Consider the following 22,821-nt stretch of genomic DNA (forward strand, 5'->3'; position numbering starts at 1 on the left):
GATCGTGTAGCTCTACGTGACAGATCACACATTACAACTTAAGTCTGTTTAACGCTGGTGCTTCTTGCATGCTGGTGAAAAATGGTTTGGTTTTTTACTTAAATGAAATTAATGTACTGTTAGGCTGATAACATTTTGTATTTTTAGGGGATTTTATGGTAGTAAATTGTATATGCGCAGTGGTTTAAATGCATTTTTTACCGCTTAGACCTGAAAATAAAAAAAATAAACTTAAACTGTCATAAATCTTGAATGCTTTGGCCTCTTTTTAAAGAAGACACTTGACATATTATTGCTCAAATGAAAAAGTAAAATAAATTAAAAAAAAAACATTGCAAAAGTTTAAGTTTGATTATAGGAAAAAATAATACTTTAAAATTTTATAAGAAATGTATATTTTCCAAAACATTTTACTCTCAAACTGTGAGAAAATTAAAGCCATAAATTTAAACAAGTAGCATTCCAAATTTGTGGACGATATCTGAAAAAAAAGAGCTTCTATCTTTTATTAAGATTTTGTTCGGATATTTCCACTAGATGAAATTTGCTGCCCATTAGTTCCAATTCCATTTTTTTGTCAGATCCATCTTTTGAATAGCCATCAGTGGAGAAGTGTAGTGTGCTACAGTACATACTGTATCTTATCTTACATTATTTAGTAAGATAAAATCCACCAAAATCCACCAGAAACTAAGCTAGAGTAAATCAATATTCTCAAAAACAGTATTCACAAACCAAACACAGAAGAAAAAATGAGGCATTTTGATGTATTATGGCATGCGTTCCCTCTCTAGTGCCTGAAGGAACTTACTGGATGTTCAGCTTGTGTTGGTGGGGTAATGCAGCATCCTTTAGGAAGATTAGATCAGGAAAAGTGACCTCACCTCCTCCACTGATGTCATTTCCAGAGTCCACAGAGGGAAGCCTAGACTCATCGGCTGTATGTCATCATGCCAATATGTTAATTGTTAAATGTGAGCCAAAATCATCACAATTAAAAGAACCAATATATATATATATATATATAATCTAAAAATATTTATATTAAAGAAAAAATAGACATATTACCCTCAAATATCCTGAAGCTTGTTTCTGCCACGATATATTTTTTTTTTTTTATTAATTACTACTTTTTATCTCACAATTTAGACTTTTTTTCCCTCACAATTTTTGTGATGCTGTGATATATAAACCAAGAATTACAAGATAATAACAGAATCTCCTGATAGAAACTCACAATTGTGAGGAAAAAAGTCGCAACAGCATTTTTTCATGGTGGAAACAAAGAATTGTGAGTATACTCAAACTTGCAAGAAAGAAAGAATTTTGACCTTTTTTCTCAGAGCTGCAAGAAAAAGGCTGAACTATGTGATATTAACTCAGAATTTAAAACAAAAACATTAATTTCTGAGATAGAAAGTCAAAAATCACCTTATTTATTTATTTTATAATTTTTTAATGGCAGAAACAGGCTTCCATACAAACATCAGTTCTTGGCAAGATTGACCCTGCAAAATGTATTTATTATTATTATTATTATTATTATTATTATTATTATTATTATTATTATTTTGTATTAATATTTTAAGACTTTTTTTTTTATTTGCAACATTACTTAAGTGAGAATCACATCACGTTACCTCCCCAAAGTCTCATAAGTGCATGAAATAACTGTCAAGATGTTTACTTATAATTGTACTTCAATACTTTTACATAATACATTTTTCTATTCCAGTGTAAGTTTATTAAATAACTGTCAAGATGTTTACTTATAATATATATATATATATATATATATATATATATATATTTTATTTTTTTTTTTTTTTTTCTTGAGTTTCCATTAAGCCAGCAATACCATGATATTCTGATGTATCCCATTGTACACTTTGATTACTCTGTTCATATGCAATAGTACCATGTTTCAAAGAATACAATGATATTGTGTCCAAAAATGATCATTTTCCATGTTTTAGTTTTAAGTTAATACCATTGTACTTTATTGCAAGGAAAGGATTGTTCAAGAGATCAACTTCTGTTTATATGTTGCTGTCAAATACAGGGTGAATAAAATATGAATCAGTGACCCCAATATTCCAGACCACATTTTGCATTATCTAACAGCCGTGAATTTTAAGAAACATAAAAACAAACTCTTGCTCTCCTGCCAAGAGCAAACAGACGGCATGATGCGCTGTCTGCATATTTAGCACTAGAAGCTTTACTCATATATGGTAATATGCTGTAACTGTAAGCCTGACTATTGTCTCTCTCAGACATTTTACCTTGAGCAGCATTTCTGTTTTCTGCTGCCGGGACTAAAGCCAAACAGATGAGAAAGAGAATTCACAGCTTTAACTGCACCCTATTAACCCATGCAGGCATGTGATCAGCTTGAGACAAAAAAGAAGGAAAATCTGACCACGCCCCCCCAGCACTCACTATTAAAAATATATTTTAGCACATTAAAAGATATATCTTATAATGTAAAAATACATACTGTCCTGTAAAAAAAGCAGCATTTTATAATCATGACAACAATATAAAGTATTATAATATATTATAGTAAAGTATAAAGAATTATTATTATTATTATTAAAGTACCTGCCAAAAGTTTGAAAACATTACAATTAATGATTTTGAAATAACTATCTTCTGCTCATCAAGGCTGAATTTATTTGATCAAAATAAAGTGTATAAAAATAAAACTCCAAATTATTGTGAAATATTACAAATACTAAAAAAGTTTTCTATTTTAATACATTATAAAATGTAATGTTATTCCTGTGATGCAAAACAGAATTGTCTTCATCATTACTCCAGTTTTCAGTGTCACATGATCTTTTAGAAATCATTTCTCTCAAGAAACATTTCTGATTATTATCAATATTGAAAACAATTTTGCTGCTTCATATTTTGCGTGGAAATGATGCATTTTTTTCAGGATTTTTTTTTTTTTTTTTTTTATAAATATTAAAGTTTAATGAACAGCATTTATTTGCAACCATCAAATATATTAATAAAATTGGTTAATGCATTTATTAAATAGAAATCATTTTAAGTGTCTTTACTCACTTTTTGTCACTTTCATGCATGATGAATAAAATTATTAATTTCTCTCTTTTTTAAATCTTATACAAATGTTTGAGTGGTATCATTGTTTCCACAAAAATATTAAGAGCAAAACTGTTTCTAACATTTATTATAATGAGAAATGTTTCTTGAGCAGCAAATCAGCATATTAGAATGATTTCTCAAGAATTATGTGACACTGAAACTTCTTTGTAAACAACAACAGATTAATAAACTTTTCTAATGACGAATGTTGAATTCCCAAATGCAAAATAAAGCAGCTCAAACCAAGCGCAGCACTAACAGTGAATATCAACTAAAAGCAGTACTGTAACAGCAGATATGTAGTGCGTCACACTACAGCCTATTATATAATTACATCACAACCGTTTATGAATTTTATGACTCTGATAGCCTATTTCTGGTTGCCTTTCGCAACAACATGGATCTGGTAACACTTAAGGTGGATATCATGTCTGCTGGGAGTCCTCAATGTAAACTATAACTATCGACGTCAAAGAATCATCACAAGCTTGAGAGAGACCTAAAATATGAGCTCAACCCTTGATATGGACATGATTCCAGAAAAAAGCGGAAATCCACCGGGTGAAAAATAACAGTCAGCAATAATCTTCACGATAAATCTCATAGCTCAGTTTACAATCCTAATTGAAATAAATAAAATAAGTCACATACAAAACCAATCCCCTCTTTTGAATCTTCGCATAAAGTAGGCCTATTTAAATGTGTGTAGGGGAGGTGCAATTTGCATATAGATAAATCTAGTTTAATGTCATAAATTAGCTTTTTATACAGCAATCTTGCAGAGTTTGCTTTAATGTCTTTGTGATTTGGTGAACCTGGCGCGAGCGGGAGGACGGCGGAGGGGTTGAAAGAAGAAAATGAAGATATCACAGCGAAGGGTTTCCTATTCAGTGTGCATCTCCCTGTAATTAAGAGATTATTTACACATGCACACTCCTGTCGCTCTCTCCCTGAGCATCTCATTAGTGCTCTGACCTCTCCACCTGCTTCCTCTCTGACCACAGGAAAGGAGGGAAGGGGGGCGGAGGGAGATGGAGGAAGATAGCGATATGGGGTGCAAAGAGGGGGGAGACAAACCTGGTGACAGAGGCCTTCTCCAAACATTAGCATGCACACCATCACCGCCCTTCTCGAGACCCCGCTGTGGCACGGAAATATCCTCTATATGTATAGACATATAAGCCGATGGGCCGGTGCTTAGCACGAGGGCAGAGCGTGTCTGCTCCGGAACGGGAGGAAAAACGATAAGAGTGTCTGTGACTAAGTGGGGATCTAATTGCAGGCTTAAGGGGAGTGATTACAAGATTTCCAACTTTTGCAGTGGAAATACACGCATTAATTCAGACACTTAATGGCCTGCAGATAGAAGCTGGAGATGACGATCAAAACTGTCTCAGAGGACAGAGAGGAGCTTTACTCAGTCTACACTGTTCATTAAGGTGTGACACAAACACTGGCATATTCATGAACTGACCTAATTTCTGTGCAATTAGTTTGTGAAGTCACTGAAGACAATAGTTTACCTAAGAATGTTTGTTGGTGCATTAAATGAAACAAATTATATATGAATATTTTCTGTGGCATTGAATAAAACAATTTGAATAATAGATGTTTGTTGGTGCAAGAAATGTAAAATGAATGTAAAATTTAAGCACAGAATACAACAATTTAATTTCTGTTGCATTAAATGTGCGAGTTTACATAAAATGCTGGTGCACTGAATGCATTTTTTTTTTGCATTGAATACAGCATAAAACAACATTTTAAATAATGGATGTTTGTTGGTGGGCTGTTGAATATGACAATTTAGTTTTTGTTGCATTAAATGCACCAGTTAATAATATTTGTTGGTGCATTGAATGCAACAATTTATATATTTTGTGTTGCATTGAAAATTACCATTTTTGTTTAACTGAATTCTGCTATTTATGTAAGAACGTTTGGTAATAAATTGCAAAAAATTATATTAATGTTGCGTTACATTGTTAATTAATTTTTTGTTGAACTGCATTAAACTATTAAAAAAAGAATGTTTGTTGGTATATTGAATGGAACAATTTATATTTTTAATATATTCTTAATATATTTTCATTTATAGATATGTCACTGTATGTCAATTAATTTTTTGTTTCCGTTGAATGCTCCAGTTTACATAATGTTTGTTGATGCATTAAATGCAACAAGTTGAAACAAATGTATGTGGAAATTTAATTAGGAAGGTTGGTGCATTGAATGTTTTTGGTGCAATTCATATTTTTGTCACATATTTGTGACCCGGGACCACAAAACCAGTCATAAGTGTCATTTTTTTTTAAAAACTTTCATTCATACAGATTCATACATCACATGAAAGCTGAATAAATAATCTTATGGTTTATGGTTTGTTAGGATACAACCAAATTTGGTTGAGATACAACTATTTGAAAATCTGGAATCTGAGGGTGTAAAAAAAAACTAAATATTGAGAAAATCGCCTTAAAAGTTGTCTAAATGAAGTTCTTAACAATGCATTACTAATCAAAAATTAAGTTTTGATATATTTGCTGTAGGAAATTTACAAAATATCTTCACAGAACATGTTCTTTACTTTTGTTTTATTGTATTTAGAAAAGAGTAGACTTACTCTAAGTGTGAATTGTTTTTTAGACCTTGGTCTACAGTGCATTCAGGCTATAAAATTTTACCTATCATGTGTTCCCGGGGAATCGAACCCCCAACCTTGCGCTTGGCAACGTAATGCTCTACCACTTGAGCTACAGGAGCACTTTACTTAATATCCATAATGATTTTTGGCATAAAAGAAAAATCGATAATTTTGACCCATACAATGTATGATTGGCTATTGCTATACCTGTGCTACTTATGACTGGTTTATGGTCCATATGGTCACATATGCATACGAATATTTTGTTACATGGAATGCAACAGTTCAAGTGAATACTAAATTTCTCATACATTTTTTGTAAACAATATTGAATAGAAGAATTGAACTGAATACATCGATTTACATTTATGCATTTAGCAGACGCTTTTATCTAAAGCGACTTACAGTACATTCAAGCTATACGTTTTTTTTACCAGTATGTGTGTTCCCTGGGAATCGAACCCACAACCTTTTGCTCTGCTAACGCAATGGTCTACCACTGAGCCACAGGAATTTATGTTAGAATGGAAAATTGTGTTACAAACAATTAAAACAAATTCATTCTGCTTGTGAAAGAGGCCCAGTGAAATGAATTACCTGAAAAGTGAAAACGGAATATATAAAGTGTTTCTGGAAAGCAAATCTTGCATGTGTACAAAAATCCCGCTGTACCACACAGTGCTCTTCATCTGTCTCCAGACAAGCGCTGAACAAACAGAAGCTAAACAGATGTAATTTTCCGGATACAGACAGCTACTTTCAAACCCACGTGATCGGAGATGGCACATGACAATCCCACAGTCCCACTGGGCTGACTGAGCTCTCATCTTGAAGTGACCATAGCATAAAAAGACAAGCATGCCTGCTGAAGAGAGAAAAAAACTCCACATACAATCTAAATCGATACTGTCATTATCAGAGGACCCAAGCTGAATTAGATGTCACACCACCAGGGGCAACAGGGTTGAAGCACGCTTAGATTATGAGAGCAGGTGATGCATTGAGATGGTCTGGCCCTTTAAATGAGCAGACTTGCCTGACTGCAGTGATTATAGATTAGCAGTTAGACTCGCACAGATGATCAAGCAGAGAACTTAGTAAATGGAATACAATATCACAACAGCAGGCGTTCGACTGTATCTCCATTAAAAGGAAGACAAACTGAGTTCTGCTGCAGCTACGACGAGAACCACAATACATTTACACCACATTAAAAATGACTGTCAATCAGTTAAATCAAAAGAGTGATTGGGGGAGAAGGTTGAAATAAGTTGAAATGGTGTTAACTTTTTAAATGGAAGAAAAAGGAACATTCTTAAAGGAAAATATTTGTTAATGAAGAGTTTTGTGATGGTCGATGACAAAGACTAGACAAAAAATGTTTTACTTTAATTAAATGATGTAAAATGAATGATGAAAATATGACAAAAATAAAAAGAACCCCATTTACAATGTTCTTAAAAAAGAAAAGTCTACAGAGAATATAACTCTCAAATAATTAAGTCAATATTAATCGATTAAACATAACAATAAAATTAAGTATTTTGCTAGTGACTTAACACCCAAATGCACCAAATACATATGAAATAAATGACCTATACGCAAACGTAATATTACAATGAATGTAATATAGAAACTTACATCTGACACAAATGCACAACTGATCTTAAAGTCACATCATAGTCAGAATGTTTTATGGTAATATTTGTACTTAGATTTTAAAATTTAAATATCCGCTCTCTTAATATATCTTATATTCATTTTTTTTAAATAGTTTAAGTACATATGCAGCAATAATGTGAAAAAGAAAAACAACTTTTTGCTTCTTTCTTTTTCTTTTTATATGTGTGTAAAAATTTTCTTAACTTGGCAGTCTAGTCAAACGAGTCAAAAATGGCATCTGGTATTATCTACAGTTCTTTCCAGGAATGGCACTGTGGGATACAGTATCTTTAACAATGTTTTGTGAATGCACACTTTTTGTAACAAAACGCAAAAACATGAACAATGAAAAACAAAAGTATAAAGAATTTGCAATGTTGTATTGACAACATTACTCATTGTAACAACTTGTACTTACTATAATCATATTTCAGGAGCTTGGGTTTTAAATTTAAAAGATATTTTCATCAAAACATAAACAATAACTTGTGTAATATTGCTTAAAGGGATAGCTCTCCCAAAAATGAAAATTCTGTCATTAATTACTCACCCTCATGTCTTTCCAAAGTGTCGAAGACTGACACGGAAGAGAAGATATTGTTGAATGAAGTCATTTTTGTTTTCTTTGCACACAAAAAGTATTCTCGCAGCCCCATTGAACCACTGATGTCACATGGACTTTTTTAACGATGTCCTTACTACCTTTCTTGGCCTTGAACATTTCAGTTGCATTGCTGTCTATGCAGGGTCAGAAGCTCTTGGATTTCATAAAAAAAAAAATCTTAATTTGTTCCAAAGATGAACGAACATCTTAAGGGTTTGGAAAGACATGAGGGTGAGTAATTAATGACAGAATGTTCATTTTTAAGTGAACTATCCCTTTAACTATATCTACTGCTAATTTAGTGTTCCTGTGGCTCAGTGGTAGAGCATTGTTAGCAGTGCAAAAGGTTGTGGGTTCAATTCCCAGGGAACACATGTTAGAACTATCCCTTTTTATATTTATTGTGATATTTTTGGCTTTGGATAAAAGCGTCTGTTAAATATGTAATTTGCTATTTTTTTAATAAAGTACATATAATGCAACAATAATCTGAAATAACAAATTTAGCTTTTTTTTATTCATTTGTGTGTAAAAAAACTCTTGGCATTCTGTTCAAATCAAATACTGCATATGATATCTACAGTTCCTTCCTACAGTAAGTGGAAGTTGAATGCACAGAATTGTGGGATATAGCATCTCAACACAATGTATTCGATGCATTTTTCTCTATACAGAAAATCAGCAGAAATACTAAACGCCAATCTTTTATGAAATACTTTGAGTATTGAATTTGTTTCCTACAAACATTATTTTCGCCATCTGTGTTTAGCACTGAAAAGAACCTAGAAAAACTTGATCGTAAAACGGTGAATGAGCAAAAATACTAACTGACATATAGCTTTGTTCTACATTAAGACATCAGGTGTAAATCTCCTCACCAATGGTCTTATTCCAAGCAAGAATGGTTTACATGGAAAACAAAAGGCCAGGGGAGAAGACCAGCTCCCTCCCCATGCCAGCGTAACGGCGGGTGGATACAGATGTCTGGAGCACATGATTCACGCTCCAGACGAGGTATTGATTTGGTCTGGGTCCCTGCTCTGATTTATTGTGTAATTTTTGTTTATAAAGGTAGATCGAGAACACGAGTGTTTCGATTTAAGTGTGCAAAATAAAAGCAGCGTGGAGCAACGCTGCCGTCTGGCCTGTGATGAATTGCAGCATCCGGAACCCAACTTTGAAACAGGCTAGAGGATCGTCTTCATCAGACAAGGCAAGACAGGACGTCCATCACAGAGCGACCATCCAACACAGAGACTCAATAACGGCACAAAGCGAGAAAGTGGTGAAATGAAGGAATGCTGAAGGGGGAGTTAGAAAACCTTTGTTTTAGGCAAAGAAAAAACTTTCGGACCCATGTGACTAGTGGTTTAAGCCTCACAGCCTACAGACTTAGAAAGTGACAAAATATTCATATATGAAAATATATGCTCACATTTAGGTTTCATTGCACACAAGTTTTGTTTTCAAATCTGGTCTTTTGCATCAGCATGATGCCGAGAAACACTCTTATGCAACTGCTAATGCAAAAAAGGGTTTGTTGTGGATTGAGAGACAAAAACTGAATTTTTTCCTCTGCTTATGTCCATTATGACATCTCACCCAGAGATTTCATAATGATGCACAATACAGCATAAGCAATGGAGCATTACTGTGTTTTTACTCATATATTTATGTACATGCTGTGTCTGCAATCTTTAAATTGTTCATTAGTTCGCTATTCACTATATAGCAAACACCATATATTCACTACATGGGGATATAATGAGTGAAAATGTGTGAATTTGAACACTAATAAACATTATTATTGGACATTACATCCTGAATAACTAAAAACAACTTTAAATCTGATCTGAAATTTCCAAACTACCACCTTCAATAAAATGTATTCAAACCACATAAGTATGTGGCTCAGATTTTTTTAATGTTTTAAATGACAACAGAAAAATATCTTCTTCTGAAGATAAAGAAAATATATTTTCAATGCTTGGTCAAACACGTAGTATCACAAAAGTAGTACTTAATTATAAAAACAATAGTCTCAGAGCATATTCAAAAACAAAGAGATTACCGAACATTCAGAAATAAATGAAGGGCATGGATTGTTTTAAAGTACATGCAAAATTAAGCAATTCAGACTAATTTAAAAGAAAAAAGGGAAACGCTAAGAAATTCACTGCAAGGATCAATGTTTTTAGGAGTGGAAGGGCTGAAGCACATGATCATGTGATACAGAATTAAGTGTCAACTAAAAGGATCAAGTAAAAGGCAAAGCAATTTCATATCCAGGAAGGATGGATGGGTCACAAGCAAAAGGATTACAGAGTGGGAAATGGTATTTTTAACACTTTTCTTGCCAAACAAATCTAAATTAATTTTTGGCCAAATCAGTTTTTGCCAAAATTATTGACACTTCAAACTTTCTGAAGTTTTTTCCCACTCTGAAAAAGAACAAAATGTGAGAACCATTAAAAGAGGGAACAGACAGCCGTGGAGGGCGAAAGAGAGAGAGAAAGCAAATACAGAACTACACACGTGTTTATTGAGCATGCTACAGATAAAAGCAGAAAACAGGAAAGAGTAAGAGAAATCAAAACACACAACAGTCAAATCTTCCCACTTTTGTTAGAAAAATTATTTTAATTGTGCCACATCTAGACTTATGCCAAATCATACATTCCCGCAGGGTTTAAAAAAAAAAAAATACACAATCCTTTTGTCCCTCTAATAAATCGTAATGTGGATCGCCAATCAATATTATTTATTTTTTCAGCTCTTCTCATAAGCCTGTCCACGAGCCTCTTTTTTTTTTTTTTTTTACTAAGAAGTGAACTAAAATGCTCAATCTTGGAGTAAATTAAGACTTTAGGCACATGAACTTTGGTCCCTTCTACTGTAGTCATCTTTCAAAAAAAATGAAAATTAAAATTAACACAAAGAAGTAATTTCCAATCCATGCAACACTAGGAATAAAGATGCACCAGTTGGTACATGCAGAGAAAAGTATGTCATAACTTCCCACTTAGGATAAAGACAATGCACATAGATTAAACAAAAGCTAGGAAACAATGGTTTAAAATGAGCAAATAAAAAGGTTTCATTCTCTTGTTTCCTTTCAAACAACATAAGGTTTTGCAGGATTGGTGGGTTTAGAATGGGCCTAACATCTCATTGTGTCAATCACTAGAGAATCACAGTTTTCTTTACAATTCTTAAATCAAAATGTCACAGACATTAAGAACTGAAAAGTCAAACTGCAAAAAAATATAAAGGAAATGTCTGAGAGGCTTTACATTATACAGATTAGACACAAAAGGGATTATTTTTTTTTGTTTGTTTGTTTGTTTTAACAAAACTTAATCTAACCCTCAGATGACTAACTGGGTTTGAGAATATGAAGTATGAAAAGATTTCTGCAAGTTTTGTAAGGCACATTCTTTTCTGTTTATTATAAGAGGTTCAGACTTTACACCACAACACCTTTCCGCCACTGAAGAGGTTATGTGTCAGAGCGCTGACAAGAGGAAACGGGGTAAAAAATGTCCTTGGAAACAGTCACTATATTTCCTTCTTTCAACAACTTCTTGTGGAATGAAACTTGGGAAAATAAATTCTCAAAATTGTGGTCCCCAGTGTATTTAAACAGTCAACAGGTAACGCTAGAAAAGCAGTTGGGAGCAAGACCTCTCGGGTTGCTTTAGATGGTTGATTTGGAAGGAGACCTTCAGGTGGTGGTTATTACCCATGTTGTAATTGTGGAGGTCGATGAGGCATTGAATAGCTTCCTCGATGGTTGTCATCTGAATTAGGGCCATTTTATGATCTCTGCGGAGAAAAAAGGCCGGCAAAAATGGTCACATGAATGAAAGAAAAGGCAAAAGCATCATTTGATGAGGATCTGAACGGGGGACAGACTTACTGAAAAAACTTGAAAGCTTTCACAGTGCCACCGGAGTTGGAGAACAGGACTCTGAGGTCTTCTTCAGTTATGTCTTGCCTTCAAAACATGACAGAAAAATTACTTAGCTCCCCGACGACGGACACAAAGATTGACAAGTGCCGAATAGAGCTTTTTACTCACGGGATGTTTGACAGATGCAGCGTGGCAGAAGGAGGGAAAATGTTCTGGAAGTTCTTGGACCCTGGCTTTTTGAAACGATGCAGTGGTGAGTTTGTGAAGTCTTTCGTGAGGCCCTGGTCATCTAAACCGTCCCTAGGTAACTGAACGGTTTGGTGCTTCGACATCGTAACGCGAATGATCTTTGAATACATCTTCTGACCGTTCAGATGGCTCATTGCTGAGGCACATCCAAACAAACAAAGAGAAATGAAGTGGTGAGAAACGAGAGGTCTCATGCTTATGAAGGCTACTTTTTTTTTTTTGTAAAAACTGTAATACTGTAAAATATTATTTGAACATATTTTAAAATGTAATTTATTCTTGTGATGGCAAAGCTGAATTTCCAGCAACCACTACTCATTCACAAATCCTAATATGCTGATGTGGTGCACAAGAAAGATTTCTTATTATTTTTAATGTTGAAATCAGTTTATTTCAAAGGAGATCATGATACTTAGATAAATAGAAAATGCAAAAAATATATATTTATTTGAAATAGAAATCTTTTGTAACATTATAAATGTCTTTACTGTTGTTTTTGATCTATTTCATGCATTCTTGTTGAATAAAAGTATTAATTTATTTTAAAAAATTAAAATAAATCAAATCATCTAACACCAAAGTGTATTTTGCAACTTAATTGACAATAACGGCTGTGCTGTTAGGAATGTTTCAGTATGCAGTCTTACCAAGCTGAGCCTGGTTCATATCGGCCATCTGTATCAGTGCGCTGTCTTTCTTATTAAAAAGAATCTTCACACGCTGCACATCCCCATAAACCCCTGCGAACAGAGCAGCCAAAAGCCGGAGAGGAAACGAGAGAGGGAGGAAAGAGTAAGGAGTGAGACTCCGAGAGTGGAAAGATAGACCGATAGACTCACAGAATGTTCATCGAAATGGAGAAAACTAATCACAACCTGACAAGAAGACTCGGATATATACACCCTCAAATTCAAAATGAATTTAAGAACTAAGAAGGAACATAAATACTGTGCAAACTGAACCAAAGATCACATGCACTGAAACAAATTAAATACTTCAAAAGCCTGAAAATAAAATAATAAAAAAGCAAAAGACTTTTACTCTAAAAGCCAATTAATGGTAATGGTTTAAAGTCAACATGCAATGGTATTCGCAATCCATTTTATTTCCGTAATTGTATGTACTTCCAAGAACATTCAACAGGAAGAATATGTAGGGCTGGATCCGATTTTATCCATTTGGAATTGATTAATAAAAAATGGATGCTCTATGCTAGAACAGAGCCTGAGTGTGAGTTTGCAGTTGATTAAAGGGCTACACCATAACCAGCATCCACTTTTGAGGCAAAAAATGAATGTAAAGTTCACTGCTATTAAGAAATTAAAGTGCCATTATATTATATATAAGTGTCTGCATTAATTATTTGTAATATTTTAGAAAAGTAGCTTCAACAATTACTAAACTAGTACACTATTGGTCAGCAAAAAGAAGTCAATACATCAAACCAATAATTGGTTTTAAATGATATTTTTTAACAAATAATTATCTTTTTCCACTTAATTGGCTCTTTAATATCAAAATACAGATAAACAAACATAGTGAAAGCCACAGAAAAATTATTTCAAAAGATGGATTAATTTAAATGTTTATTGCCAATAAAACCAGTTCAATTCTTTGTTGACTGCAAAATAAGGTCTAAAAGCAAAAATATTTTTTATTTGAATATGGGTTCTCAGACTTGCAAAATCCATCAATACTCAGCACTGGGCATAAAAGGAAATTATTGGCCAAAATTTATAGGAACTTTTAATAATGAATTCAATTATGTAGATTTTCATTGCATGCTGACTTTAAACAAAAGAAATAAAGCACATGAATAATAAGAATAACAGAAACAAAACAAAAAAGTAGAGCTAACAAGAACATACCGAAGAGGGTAAACAGACTGTGGGGCGTAACCATCTTTAGAAGGAGAGAGGAGCAAGCGGACAGAGAGAAGAGTCGAGGAAGAGCGGAGATGAACAGATCATCCATAACGGAGGGTGGTTTCCCGCAGAATGGTGAAGTGGTCATGGATCATGGTTCAGGGCAGTTAATTGGGGTGTCCGAAGTTTTGTTCAAGCAAAAAAAAAAAACAAACAAAAAAAACATGAACAACAAGGTGTGGTCAAGGCGTGGCAAAAAGAAGGGATAAAAAACAGGATATGAGGGGAGAAAGAAAAAGAGACAGAGAAAGACAGGATGAAAGAGACAAAATCAAAATGGATAAAAGAGGGAAGCAAATGCAGAATATAAATGGAGGGGGGACAAAAAATATAATACAGTTCAGTACACAGAAAGTGCAGGAGTTTGGTCAGAGAATGGCTGCTTTATGCATTTCTACATTGTATAAGCAAATAATTGTGCCAAATGTAGTTACCCAGTACCAGGGTAAGGATACATTCACTAAAAAATAAAGTGGAGCATCGGATAATGATAATAATGATCTGAACAACGGTAGAGTTATGATGTTTTCAAGAGGCATGCAGGAGATTGAAGACCAGGAAAAGCTGAAAGCGTCACAGTTTCAAGCATTTGATTCACAGAGTTTTACCCGGTTCTTTGTGATTGCCATGCTTGTGTAGACATGAAACCACCTTTTAAAGTTATGGTGTGGACAGACAAAGTCACAATTGACCCCACACCAATACGTGAGGATTGACGTGTAATCACACTGAAAATTTGTTGATTTTATCAGATGAGCAAAAGGGTAGTGCCACGTCCATGGTTCATTAGCTTTCAAAGAGTGAGAGTAAGACAGTTTATAAAAAAAGAAAGAATTATTCGCTCTGTGGAAGTTACATGGTATATGACCAGAAAGTTGTTAAACCAGAACTAATGGATTCAGATAATACAATCAATGAGTGTCGTTATTATAAAAAACAAGTGGGTTTAAGAAAGACATGAGATGGTGAACCTCACAAAGAAATGTCTGGGTCATATTTCACCTCAAAATAAAAATATGAAATTAGATTTGAAATAAAAGTAAATTAAGCAAATAATAAGGACATCTAATAGTTGGCTTTGGACCCACCAACTGTCTTCACAATTTGTACTACTTGCATTAAACAAATACCATGATGGAAACTTAAGAATACATCTTATTTTTTAAAAAATCAATTTGAAATAGTTTTGTCGTTATTTAATTGAAAACATAAGCTTTATATTTTGAGATTGAAATATAACCAGAGTATTTAATTTAAAGTTATTTGCGCAACAAGGGTGTGAGTGACAATGCTAATGGGGCTACAGCACTCTGCAAATACAAATAGGACTAAATCTTATAAATGAAGTGGCATTTTCTATGAGTCTAAACATATAACATGGCATGACATGACAAACAGAAATATGTAAATGTGAAGGAGAGGTTGATATGTAGTAGTACACTGACCTCTTCATTTAGATTGCTAACGAGCAGCACTCCACTGGCTCCCGAGTGCCCAGACAGAGCAACTCTTCCAGCTGCAGCAGCGGCAGCAGCCGCCGCGCTCAACGGGCTCAGAGCACCTGGAATCACACAGGGAGGTGTAAATGGGCATTCTAGTCCAGAAGTTACATTAAAAATTATATAACATACATGAGCATACATAAACAGAACTGCAAAATTTGTAGGGTGATGCTGTATATTTAATAGGTAGCCATTCAGCCAACTTTAACTTTAGAGAAAAGTTAAAGAAAGTAGCCTAGACACCATCTCAAGTCTGTTTTAGATGTGACAGCCAATAAAAGCTGAATTACACACAGGTAAAACATATTAGTTCTTCATCCTGATGTGAGAGGGACCAGGTTAAGACCAAGTGGGGTTTAAAAACCTAATCATTTTAAGCCTAATATCAATAAAATACCTTCCTGATTACGTGGCAGGGGAAATGTCAAATTGCATTTTAAATTAAGAGGCCTTGTGAGTAGATCTCTGAGAAAAGGTCAGTCAAGGCACTCAGAGACAAGGGCCTACGTGACATTTTACAGTACTTAAGAGCACATTCCAATTATATTCAGTTTTTTATAAACACAGCTTTCTATTTTCATTTTCACACCATTCAGACAGACGGAGTTAAATCAATGATGCTGATTAAAATACTGTCCCCATTCAGCAGTGCTCAGAATCAATCACGTTATGAACAAATGATGGTTTTGGCTGACAATCGAACTGACAACCAATGGCCATTTTGTCTTCTTGAGTACTCAACAGATACAAAGATGAACGTCTTTGGTTGTTGCATCACATCTTGCTGTCTCACTCCATAAGCATCACATTTCATTTGTTTTTAATTTGGATCTTTTTTGAGGGTTACTTGTTTTTGTTTTCATGCTAATTTAATTTAGTTTCCTTTTATTTGTTTGGTGTTTCACAGAGTCATACAGGTTTGCAATGAGGTTGCATTAGGGCATGTGATTGAAGACAACAAACACTGAATGAATTTCACACCAAAAAAGATAATAAAAAAGGGACAAGTACCTGGGATCTTACCGAGCAGGGAACCGGAATCTTTACCCAGGGCAGCAACCACAGAGGGGTCCAGAGCAGGCGGCTGCCCATCTCCAGCAGGAAGCTCTGGCCTAGTATAGTCCCTGCTCTTGTCGTTATTGTATTTTACATTCAGGTTGACAAGTTTTGAGTAGTCTATGCGAAGGGTACAACAGGCGTTGTATATATTCTGACCATCTAGAGCCTAGAACAAAAGAGAAAAAGATAGAAAAAAGAACAAGGCGAGAGAGACAGAAAGAATGTGTCGTCTTCGTAGGGCTTTTCACATGAACTTCCGCTGAGAGCAAACCCACCACTTTAGCTTGCTGTGCACTGTTTGGATCGTTGTACTGCAACAGGGCCTGAAACTGATTGTTCTTGGTGAATGTGATGATTTTCATGACGGTGCCAAACTTTGAGAAGATCTATTGACAGAGAAAGCAGAGCATTGAGGGGAGCTATCAACAGAGGGGAAAAGACATTACAAAAAAAAAAAAACAGAATTAACACACAGCATCAACAGCACCTCAATTTGTCACCAATATAAACTTTCAATAAGAGGCTGATCCAAACTGGGGCGTCCCCTACCTGCTGCAGCACGTCCAGGGTGACGGGGTAAAACATGTTATCAATGATTATCCTCAGCACTGGACTGGAGGGCGTACCACAACCATCGCTAGAATTGGACCCTGATGCGAGAGTCCCACCTGACTGGAGATCAGTTACAAGCACTATGTTAAACATAATGGGAATAGTGTGGTCCTCATAGCAGCTCATTCTAGCCAAGAAACGCTCATTTAGACAGGAAGAAACCATCTGAATTACATGCAAAGCGAACAACAACATTTTCTCACTAATTAATCTAAGGATCCTTAAAATGTATTCAAATGTTTTCCAAAAAAATATTAAGCAGCACAGGTATTTTCAACATTGAAAATAAGAAGAAATGTTTCTTGAGCACCAAATCAGCATATCAGAATGATTTCTGAAGGATCATTACTGAAGACTGAAGTAATGACAAATTCAGCTTTGCAATCACAGGAATAAACTGCATTTTAAAATATATTAAAATAGAAAACTAGTAATAATATTACACATAATTACTGTTGTTACTGCATTTCTTATCAAATAAATGCAGTCTTGGTGAGCATAACATTCTTTGAGAAATATTTTAGAAATTGAACAGATCGTAAACTTTTGAACAGAAGTGTAAATTTAAAAGGCCATACAACAGTTTCTATGCACTCTATACATAGCCAAAAAAAAAAAAAAGTTTATTGCCTGTTCTGCCCAAAGCAAAATCTCACTGGTACAAAATCTGGTCAGCATAGTTGGATTTTAATTTCTGATTGGCTGTCACTTGAAGTATTTAAATTTTCTGAAAAAGTCAGGTAATTTGTTACCTGGTTTGAATTGTCAGTCTTGAGTTCTTTGTGATTGGAGTACTGTATGTAGACCGGCATACTACGGACGTGTGGCGTCACAGCTGAGTAATAATTGACCATTGTCATGGCAGCTTCCTCTGTGCTGAGCTCCAGAAACGCCTAAAACAAAAATGATTTCAGTGATGAGGTAAGATGAACTCAAAACCGTTAGTCGAACTATAAATAGCAAATTTCTTTTAACACTCACTAACTCTGACAAAAGTGAAATTGAAAACATTTCAGCTTGCCCATGCACCTGGTTTTTGCCTTTCAGTGTGAGGATATTGGTGACCTTTCCGAATGGAAGCCCCAGGGCAATGATCTCTGTTTCCGAGACATCGTTGGGTAACTTTCTAATGTGAAGAACACGGGATGGTGGGGCATCGCCGACTCGGTCTTCAACGCGAAGTTTTTTGCTGTCACTGCCATTGGATGTCGTATCTGCCAAAAGTGGACCGAAAGAGGACATTATATACAGGGAATAGATACATTTCTAGAGGAAAATTACTAAATCATAAGGACAAAAGATGCTGATTTAATTACTCAGGTAGGACTGAAAGTGTGTCTAAACTGTACTTTAAGTTTCCCTTCTATTACATTTCACACTACATTTCCAATCAAGACCCTTAATGGATAGAACCCAAGAAACAAAAGCTGCTCTTAATCGGATAAGTCTTTCCTCTACTGAACGAGATATTGAAATCTATTGTTGGAGAAGCTGTAATAAGATGCAGAACACACATAATCGCAATTCCAGTCACATGCTTTTAAGCGTGGGTGCCCACCTACAGGAGAGCGTAAGGTTATTCCCAGATAGGATCTTCTCAGATCAGATATCACACTGAAACATCTGTTATAATTTGATTATTTTAATGCTCTTCACAGTCGAGAAATCTGAATATTTTTGAATGGGGGGGAAGTCAGGGACACTTACCGCTTATACTGCTCAGCCCAGAACTGGGGCTGTTATACATGCTGCCGGACAGCAGCTCATCTGATCCTCTCTGCGGAGACACACAAAGAGAAAAATAAAATCCTACCCTCGAATAAAGATGTTCTCCTTTCACAATCCCCTCAACCAAACAATGAAATACAGCTCTCTGTGGACATCTTAAGGAATCACAGCACATAAAACACACGTCCACACGCTTCTGCCTTTCCGCCTTATTTTTCTAGATTGTTGCTTTAATCTTGTTGAGTCTAAGATGTCAGACACTGTCATCTCATCCTGAGCTGCCCACATTCCCGAAGGGCCCCGGCGCGATCAGGCCGCCGCTTGAAGTGCAGCTAAAAGTGACGGATGGGACGGCAGGCACATGGCGAACCGGCGCAAACCAAACTTCCTAATAGGATCATCTCAGGTTTGTGCCTTCCAAAAATTCCACCGAATTGTTCTTTATGGACGCTGCTTTTACGGCGCCAATAAACCCAGCTGCCGCTGCTGCCTTCTGGGCATCGACACTACAAACAATCAAGGGAATGGTGAAGTTTCACATCGAAACGACCGAAAGCAGAAGAATGCATTAAGAGATGGCAAGGTCTTAACAGACAAGCCTCAGCATCAAAACTGATTAGAATGAAAAAAAAAAAAAGGCCTTTAAAGCAATAAGATCAAATGCTTCTTTTTCCACCTGCTTTCCCAGAAAGACCAGCTAACATTGTTTTCCGGGGAGGAAAATTCTGTTGTTGGCAAACAAACCGAGTTAAAAGGCCTGTGTTCAGAAGGCATCTCTGGAAAAGAACAAGTTCTTCTCTAACTATCTTGGACATAAACTGCCCCCATTCAATTACTACCAGCCTAATTTTATGAAAAGCGGAGATGGAGACCTGTAACAGGCCTGTATCTAATATATAAGGGACAATTCTACATTTCCGCACAACACTTTTCTTTCAACGACAAAGAATCAGCCACATAATATCCAATAATGCACTTAAATGGCTTGGCAATTCTTTGTCCATTCAAAAACAAATTACGTTTGCATCACCCTAGGCTTTTTTGTCTTTTTTCGTGTGGCTTTGACGCCACACAATACGCAAATACGTTTAAAAAAAGAGAGGAAATAAATGCTAAACCCTGTGAAGACAAATTATGTTACTGACAGCAATACTAAAAAAAAGCATACATTGTATTTTTGAATGAGGTGACAGTAAAATTGGCGAAGACATATTCTATCCTATAGCTTATAAGTCCGACAGGACAGCAATAATTAAAGACAAAACTGGATAAACTTTCAGTGACCCAAATTCATAAAGGTCAGTATTAATCTACCACCAAAAATGTGTAGATCCTATTCTGGCTGTTAATGGCAACTATGCAAAGTTTGCCAATGTTTGGATGAACCAAGGATAAGAAAGCGTGAGATAGCAGTGTAGGTCTAAGATAACAACAATTACTGTTCATTTTTAATTCCAATCAGACATTGCCATTGAAATTTTAAGCAAGGCCATTTTAAGCAAATACGGCAAGAAATGCACATAAGCGTGAAAGCTAAAAATTCACTTGCATTTATCATACATAATGTCATATTTTGGAAACATTTGCGAGGTTAATGACTCATGGGTTTCAGACTGGCTTAAAATGGAATGTTAATGTGACAAATGTAGGGTGGAAATACTATTGGATAATATTCCAATATTAAAAAATAATCATCATCATCAATATTATATTGCCATAATGCAATATTAAGGGTGGCTGGGTTCCATACAACATGAAGGAAAAAAAAAAAAAAAAAAAACAATATTTAAAATATTTGCACAATTTATTATTTAAGGTATTACTATTAAGATAAAAAATATGAGTACTTATATTCATGTTCAATATTTATGTACAAAGACTTAAACATTCCAAGTTCAATGCAAATATACTGCTTCTACAGGTGCATCTGCATTAAGCTTAATGGCAAATCTGACACTTTAAAGACCAATTATTTGTATAGCATTTAATTACATGCCAATTTTGCAATCGAGAGACCCTATCTCAGAGTAATTATTTAAAAAATATATATTTACCCTAGTTTATTATGTAACAGTGGTAGAGGAAACAACTAACCAGACTCCTCTGGTATCTATGGGGTCAAATTTCTGTTGTGGTTTCCACTTGTTTTCACCACTGCAACAGGCAGCCATCTATTAAAAAACTAAATCCTGATCATATTCATAGTTATGCATGATGTACTGTGCTGTCTTTGTCAGGTTGCTATTGCACTGTAAAATCCTCCATGAGATTACTTTAGTAACCACCTATCCATCATTCAGACTACATACTGCACAAAGGATACTGAAAACAGTGTTTACCTTTACACCAACTGCGACGTCACCAATGCTGTTGAAAACACAATGTGAGATTTGATCAGACAGATACTAAACACCAGAAATTTACATGCAAAAAAGGGAGGGCTAGAAATCCTTTAATCTGAATCCTTTCAAATCCCCTCCATTATTCAATGACACAACAAATTAAGATGATGAACATTTCGGTATTTCATCACTTTATCCCACTCTTCCTCTAGCAGGCCAGAAATGCACCTATAAATACATTCTAGATAGGCTGCTCACTAGGCTTCGTGACTATAAAGTTCATTTTGATATCTAGCTAAATTACTTTTGAGGCTAATACTGTATGCAGGTCACTAGGTTATGATACTTAGATGCTCAAAAATGAAAACTAGTTAGGCAGATCACTACGTTATGGCATTATGTTGTCCAAAAATGCAATGTAGGTAGCCAGGTTACTAGGTTTGGGGACTATAATGTCCAGAATGCTGTCTAGGTAACAACCAGTTCACTAGGTTTTGACACACAGCCCTAGAGTACAAACCGGGGCTAGTTGGTTAACCAGAACTTGTTTTAACAATCAACATTTAGACGTTTTTCAGCTTAAAATGCAACTCGACACATTTTATAACCACTGAGAGGTGTTTTATTTTATACGTTTTCTGATGGTGAACGTGAGGCTAACAAAAGATATAATTACAACCTAAATGTGGTCCACTTGGGATCAAATTCTAGCACATTAATATAACTCAAACTAGTTAAAAGACTCGCTTAATTAAACCCCTGTTTAATTTTGCGTGCACAACGTGAGCAAACAAACAGCTAACTGTTAGTGAGGCTAACCTGCTAACGCATGCTTGCTGTTTTTGGACTCATTTTTTGTTGTGTTTACTCATTTGAGTTCTTGCCTTTTTATATTTTGTAATTTCATTCAAGACAATACAATACAACCGTTACAATAAGATTATGAAACAACAGTTGTGCAGGTGTTAGAGCGCTAGCGTGTTAGCAGCGTTAGCATTCCGGTAAGTGTGAATAAACTCTTCTAATTCACGTTCAAATGACTGTTTTATATAAATATATACATGAAGAGCGCTTTTAATGCTCACCCGTCCATTTCTGGTGGTCTGTGTAAAAATAAACCCGCTGAAGAGTTAGTGTGTGTGTGTTATTCCTCCTCACTGGCTTTAGCAGAGACACACAAAAACACACACCACTGACAAAATGGAGGCGGAAACTGAGACACGAGGAAACACGTATACACACACCTACTGTAAATACACTATACATATGAGATACACACCTACTGTAAACTCATACACCATTTACTGTACGCCTGTAATATATAAAATAATACCGGTAATAGGCTATATTAAGAAAACACATAGACACCAACTTTAAATAGATAATGTTTTATTATAAGCACTACATAAAATAATAAATGTAACCGATCCTAGAAGAAAGTTTTATTGCTCAGAGCTTGGTTTT

The 22,821-nt window shown here is 35.1% G+C and overlaps 1 protein-coding gene across 2 annotated transcripts; it reads right to left on the reverse strand.

Annotated features, from left to right (window-relative positions):
* Positions 1 to 10,547: 10,547 nt before the first annotated feature.
* On the reverse strand, positions 10,548 to 22,594 carry ptbp2a (polypyrimidine tract binding protein 2a). 2 transcript variants are annotated; one of them, XM_042751564.1, is made up of 14 exons: positions 22,443 to 22,594; positions 21,355 to 21,382; positions 18,995 to 19,064; positions 18,317 to 18,501; positions 18,040 to 18,180; positions 17,225 to 17,347; positions 16,951 to 17,061; positions 16,640 to 16,841; positions 15,560 to 15,675; positions 14,058 to 14,091; positions 12,837 to 12,929; positions 12,109 to 12,325; positions 11,947 to 12,024; positions 10,548 to 11,852 (listed from the first exon to the last, which is right to left on the reverse strand). In XM_042751564.1, the coding sequence occupies exons 1-14, from the start codon at positions 22,448 to 22,450 to the stop codon at positions 11,687 to 11,689; spliced, it is 1,572 nt and encodes a 523-aa protein (XP_042607498.1). In that variant the 5' UTR covers positions 22,451 to 22,594; the 3' UTR covers positions 10,548 to 11,686. The 2 variants fall into 2 exon arrangements, with proteins under 2 accessions (XP_042607498.1, XP_042607497.1); XM_042751563.1 differs by having other exon boundaries at positions 16,628 to 16,841.
* Between the last annotated feature and the right edge of the window lie 227 nt (positions 22,595 to 22,821).

This window comes from Cyprinus carpio, chromosome B24, assembly GCF_018340385.1.
Source record: "Cyprinus carpio isolate SPL01 chromosome B24, ASM1834038v1, whole genome shotgun sequence".
NCBI classification, from domain to species: Eukaryota; Metazoa; Chordata; class Actinopteri; order Cypriniformes; family Cyprinidae; genus Cyprinus; species Cyprinus carpio.